Source organism: Telopea speciosissima, chromosome 2, assembly GCF_018873765.1.
Source record: "Telopea speciosissima isolate NSW1024214 ecotype Mountain lineage chromosome 2, Tspe_v1, whole genome shotgun sequence".
Lineage (NCBI taxonomy): Eukaryota > Viridiplantae > Streptophyta > Magnoliopsida > Proteales > Proteaceae > Telopea > Telopea speciosissima.
The window spans coordinates 83982732-83988934 of NC_057917.1; the positions used below are offsets into that span (position 1 = coordinate 83982732).

The 6203-nt window shown below is 39.4% G+C and overlaps 1 protein-coding gene across 1 annotated transcript; it reads right to left on the reverse strand.

The window, feature by feature from the left end:
* Positions 1-231: 231 nt before the first annotated feature.
* On the reverse strand, positions 232-1389 carry LOC122651250 (protein EXORDIUM-like 7). Its single transcript, XM_043844554.1, has one exon. The coding sequence runs from the start codon at positions 1387-1389 to the stop codon at positions 232-234; it is 1158 nt and encodes a 385-aa protein (XP_043700489.1).
* Between the last annotated feature and the right edge of the window lie 4814 nt (positions 1390-6203).

A 6203-nucleotide genomic window follows, 5' to 3' on the forward strand; every position in this document is an offset into this window, starting at 1 on the left:
TTTGTGAAGCCAGAAAATAGAAAAGAATTGGGTTTCAGAATGTGTTCTAGACCCCTAATCTATTCCGAGAATAATATGAGATTACATCAGAAGCTAGCTAATTAAGGGTCGTAGGGGATCCGATCCATATTTTTAACATCTTAATTTTGGTAGCTCCCAAGTTCAGATCAGGTAATTAACGAGTGAGTACTCCTACTCCTCCTCCTCCTCCTCCTCCTGGATCGATGGATCCTAGTCCGCCATGGCATTGGGGCCAAAGCATCTACTAGTAATTGGGTTCCACACCCATTGCACTAAGAACCTTCTTCCATTTATCCCGTTCAAATTGAAACCCTTACCCCAGGAGTCTCTATAAACCTGGCCAGGATAAGCTCCACCTCCTCCAGACCCATACACACCAACACACAAGTCAGCTATCTCAGTGGGTGAAGTTGGGTCATTCCCGGCATACCATGCATTCACAAGTGGGTTACTTGTCACTTCAGCCAGCTCGTGTGCGATTACACTGATCATTCCATCCGCACCCACATCCCCATTTGGAGCTCCCATGATGTTGTTGTTGTTGTTGTTGTTGTTGGGACCTTCCCCTAATTGGTAGGTGCCTGAATTGGGGGGGTTAACGTTAGGCCATGCAAATGGATATGCACAAATCCCTGGGCATTGTACTCCACTGTATCCTACCCACGCATACGGCACAGTGACACCCACCACAGCCGGAAAGGTGAAGTAGTGGAACCCACATACTGCCCTACAGAAGTCCTGGACTTGAACGTCTGAGGATGTCAATACCAAATAAAGACCGTCGTAAGGATTTAGAGGTAGTGGTGCTACTGGTGGTGGTCGACGTTGATGGTTGTTGGTAGCTGCGGCTGCTGTAGTTGCAGTCTTGATGATGGACTGCATCGTCAATCGGGTAAGCGAGGCACCATGGGAGTAATGGGAGTCATAGTACTCTCCTGAGAGGATGATGTTGCCAGTGATATTAGCACCTGTTTGGTCAGTATAGAGACGAACGGTGTGCCACCAGTCGGCAACAGAGGGAAAAGGCGGGGATGAAGATGATGATGATGATGATGAGAGAGACAGAAGAAAATCTCTTATGATGGATTGGTGGGTTGGGTTCCAGTGACCATACCATATGGTGTAGAGCTTGATGGGGGAAGCAGCCAGGACAGGACCCATGTGGTACTCAAGGTTCACCAGGTCAGAGGAGCCCTCATAGTTCTTGCATTGATTGAATAATAGTCGTTGTTGATTGTCATCGTCGTCGTTGTTCCTTTCAAATGATGAAAGGACCATGGTAGGTGAGAACAAGCAGCAAGAGACTGCTGCTACCAATATTAGGAGGAGGACATGGCTGCTGCCATATTGTAGCTTCTTGCACCCCATTTTGCTTCTAGAGATGATGATGATGCTGCTGCTGCTACCGCTGCTGTTAGTTGACAGTTAATGAAATGATCTTTTATATATAATATAAACATGGGGGACAGAGAGCGGTTGAGGGCCGGGGGAGAGGGGGGGATTGGATTGGATTCCTTCTACTTTATTCCTGTTTTTGAAGGCACCAGATATTGCAGGAGGTTACATCGTCTCCCCTTAATTAATTGGCTTCCAATAAATAAAGGATAGATAGCCATGTTACTTTTATTCCATCTTCATATTTAAACATTTAATGTTAATAATATATTAATCCTAGGATTACCAACCTTTGATGCTTGTATCTTGTGCCACTTGTACAGTCAGTCCCATTGCTAGCTAGGGCATTCGCATCCGAAATTAATGCTATCAGGTTTAGAAAAAACAAAACAAAAAGAAGAAATTAATGACGCACGGACCAATGTAATTTTCCTACTCCCAAGTAGGTAGGTCAAAATTTTCTGTTATATATATATATATAGCACAACACATAGAAGAAATATGTTATCATTTCAGGTGGTAATTGGATCGAGAGTTCGAGACCCGTTTATTTAATTGGGGTGAAATTTGCTGAACTGAACATAAAAAATAAAAAGGACATTTAATTTGTGGCTCTATTAGTTAGATATAGAGGCGGGGTTCTTTTGTTAAGTTGCTGGGTACGTAATTAAGATTATTAATTGGGTGGTTTAAAATGAATTTCATATCATTAGGGTTTGGAGTTGGATATCAGGATATGTGTGTATGTGTGTGTGTGTGTGTGTGAGATATCATATCATATCATAACCCGAGAGACTCAAAGTGAGGGAGGGGGGTGGACCGGGTCAGGAATAGCCTTCCCTAGTAAGTAAGTAGTAATGTTATTTTTCATATTTTTGACTAATAATAATTAAAAGAAGCTTAAACTATGGCTCATTTGTCGGAAGGCTAGAATGATTGACAAATATTATTATTACTTAAAAGTATGATTGTAGACAATTAAGTTCTTTTTTTCCTAGCTAGCTAACACGTGTTACTGATCCACAATTTGTGAACTTTAGAAAACTATCTGGTGCAATTAATTTGTTTTCTCAATTCTTTAGTGTTACTGATCACATCGGGTGTGTAAATGTGATGTCTATTGTGTTAAGGTTAGGGTTTAAGCACAAGGTTGTTTAAAGCATTACACCCTGAGTATCTAGTTTTACTGATCACATCGGGTGTGTAAATGTGATGTCTATTGTGTTAGGGTTAGGGTTTAAGCACAAGGTTGCTTAAAGCATTACACCCTGAGTATCTAGTTTGGAATACCTAGACTACTGTCTCCATCTAGTATATATAAGGAAACTAGGGTTTAGGTCAGATGGGCTAATTACTAGATTACCCCTCACAGCCGGGACATTAACACAAGTAAGATTATATTAGAATATATGAAGGGATATTACATAGATACCCTTACAATCTCCTCCTATGTTCTACATATATCCATTACACATGTATAGGAACCATTGTTCAATCAGTAATTGAATCAATATAAATTGAATATCAATAATCCAATAAATCAAATAAGAAATAAGTAAACTTCAAGAAATAAAACTAGAGTTTTAGATTAAAATTAAACCCAACAATATATCCGAAGTTCCACATGCAAGTGGCTAAACCAAAAGAAATATTCAAAAGGAAAAGTCCTTGCAATCCATGTGACTTTACTCATCCAGTAAGTCATCCTCATCGAAATCCAGATTCAACCGTACTCCTCTATTTTCGTCAATCTCTGTAATTTGTCAAATATGAATTTCCTAAGATATTATGAACTTAATCATTTGCACAATAGTATCTAATTCAACAATAAGAACTTAGTACATTTCATATATGGCTGAAGGTAAATCAAAAAACAATCACTACAAGAAATTGGTGCAACGGCGGCACTTTGGGTTGAGCTATTGCGGCATTTTTTACAAATGTCGTCATATATGAAGATATATCGACATTTTCTTAAAAATGCCGTGATATATAAAGGTCTAACGGCGATAGATGCAAACGCCGTCATATATGAGTATATAGCGGCGTTTGTGTACAATTGCCGTTAAACAAATTAGTTTCCGCGCGTTTTCTTTAACAAGTGCCACCGTAGCTCACCGTTTAAGGGTGATTTAATATTCTTATTAACGGCATTTTCAAAGAAATGTCGTTGTATGTTGCAATACAACAGCGTTTTTAAACAAACGCCGTATAAAATAATAGATTTCCAAACCCAAAATCTGTTTTCACTTCCCGCGCTTCCCGTCTCTTTCTCTAAAACCTTTTTGTTTCCCCGCTCTCTACATCTCTCTCTCAAAGTTTTCTAAAAATCTTTTCAAACTCCAGCAGCGCTCTTTTTCCTCTATCAAGCGACGAGCAACGTCAACTCTCTCACTATTCCGACTTCTCGGCCGCGATCTCCTCTTTGCCTACGGCGACCGCATGCATGTGATCTCGTCTCTCATCTGCTCCCGACAAATAAGAGGTGGGAGTGAGATTTAGGGCAAATATAAAGTGGGAAAGAAGGTAAATCGAGAGGTGGGAGAGAAAAGAAGAGAGAAAGAGGGAAATGGAGAGAGAACGTGAGTGAGAGAAAGAAAAGGATAGAGAACGTGAGAGAATAGAAAGAAAAGGAGTTTGAGGCTTTCTTCTTCAAGGTTTTTTGATTGGAATGATCGAGGTTTTGCTCGATTCAAACCAGATCTGGGAACCGACTCTGCGAAATGCTTAAGTCGTTGATTCAATAGAGATTCACTGCGGGATGCCCTTGGAGCTTCCGATTCACGAGTGTTTGGTCGCCGAATTATCTTTTAGTGAACATCCAACCTATTTTCCCTTGATTTTCTTCATTCCGAAGTAAGATTCTTCCTCAAATTACATTTTAGTTGATTAAATTCTTGGGCCTTTGTCCTATTTGATTATGAGATTCGTTGGAGAAAATTTTGGAAATTCATGTTTAGGGTATTAGCTATGGGAGACGATTCATGTGTTTTTACCTAGTTCTCCATTTTCTTCTCATCTAATTGAATTTTTGTGGACAATGGAACTGAATTTGGTCCGGCATGGCAAATGCCGAGACCATCGAATGGCTATTCGTTGAAGGAATTCGACTTGTTGATTCATAGTTACTTTTGTTGAATGTATAATCTCAAGTCTTCATTTCTCATGCAATTCGAGTTCATTTTGACCAATATTTTTCGATTGATATGAGCAATATGATTCATGCTCTCTTTTCTTTTTCCATTTTATTTCCATAATGAACCTCTCGTAAATGATTGAACCGAGACCGAATTCTAGTCATTCCCAAGTAACAGTGGCCTTTCTTGTGGTCCATCTACCTTTGCCACAAGCTGTCGTATTCTTTTGGAAACCTCGACTATAAAACCTCATGGTAATATGCTTGAATCAAAGGGCTATAATCAGCCCTGGTTAAATTCCTAGATCGTGGGGCTGAGGAGCTTGGCCAGCACACAGAGAGACCGATATGCGTGTGTGGGTTGTGTAAGTCCAGTGCATGTGTGTTGCTGCCCAAGTGGTTGCGAGAGTGTGTGTGTCTTTGGGTGTTTATGTGGCTGCCCATTAGGCTGTATGTATGAGTGTGTGAGTGTGTGTGTTTGTGGTGTTTGGGTGCTTGGTTGAGGTTCAAGTGGCCTCGCCACGACTACTAACTCGAAAAGAAAAGTAAGAAAGAAGAGAAAAGAAGAGAAAAGAAGAGAAAAGAATGAAAATAATAAGGAGAAGAGGAGGCGATCCTATTACTTGTGTTTATGTTTGCATGTGTGTGCATGTGTGTTCTTGTGTGTATGTGTGTGGTTGCCATGTCCTAGTAAGTTGTGAGTGTGGTTGTGTGCATGTTTGGGATCTCAACCACTGGTATTGGAAAGAAAAGAAAAGAAAGGAAAAGAAGAAAGAGAGAAAAGAAAGGAAGAAGATGAACCATTAAGGTGAGATGCATCTTACTTTGGAAAACCCCTCGTAAGAGCTAAAATATTAGTTTATTCTTAATAGTTTAACCCTTGAGATTTAATCTAGGAGGGTAATTTTTATAATCCATGAACAGTGCTTGGGTTTTGGAATTGGTCATTCAACTTGTACATTGGGGAGTTCATAAAAATATTAGTTAATAAGTCAATTCTTGGAAATCTTTTCCATGTTGTGGAATTTGTTTAAATCAAAATCTCTATTATAGTGTAGTATGCATGTCCTTGAATTCATTTTTGGCCACTCTTTGAATATAATAATAATGTTGCATTCCACCCCTAGATATTTCGTTTTAGTCTGTGTCTTCTCTAGAATTTGTTACATGTCTTAGGCTCCACTTATTCCAATGGCAAATATTTTGTGGGAATTGCTTGAAATGCAACACCGTAGGACTCTACAAAGTAAAAAAGATATACAAAATAATCCGCAATATTTCTTTCGACCTTATTAGTAGCAAAGTCCTATCAAATAGGAGACATGTATTAGAAAATGTCGCAATAGAAAGATTTTTAGATACTTTAAGAGATTCTTCTTTAAGCTAGACAAATGCAGGAACCTTCTTCAAATGCTTAGGCATCTTGAGCCACCAACTCTTCTTATCCCCGCATTCAATGAGCACAACAGCCCAAGCAAATATCAAGCAATGTTTCACATGCTAATCAAATTCAACTAAAGGAAACTCGTACATCCTTAGTCCTCCCAAAAGGTTTAAACACAAACGCCAATATTGGCACAGTGCTTTCAACCCTGGAATATTTATCATTCTCGTATATCGATCCCTTTCACCTGTATTCCTTGTATGTCGG

Excerpts from the sequence above, each read along its gene's own strand:
- LOC122651250 (XM_043844554.1), bottom strand. The coding sequence starts at position 1,389 with ATGGGGTGCAAGAAGCTACAATATGGCAGCAGCCATGTCCTCCTCCTA.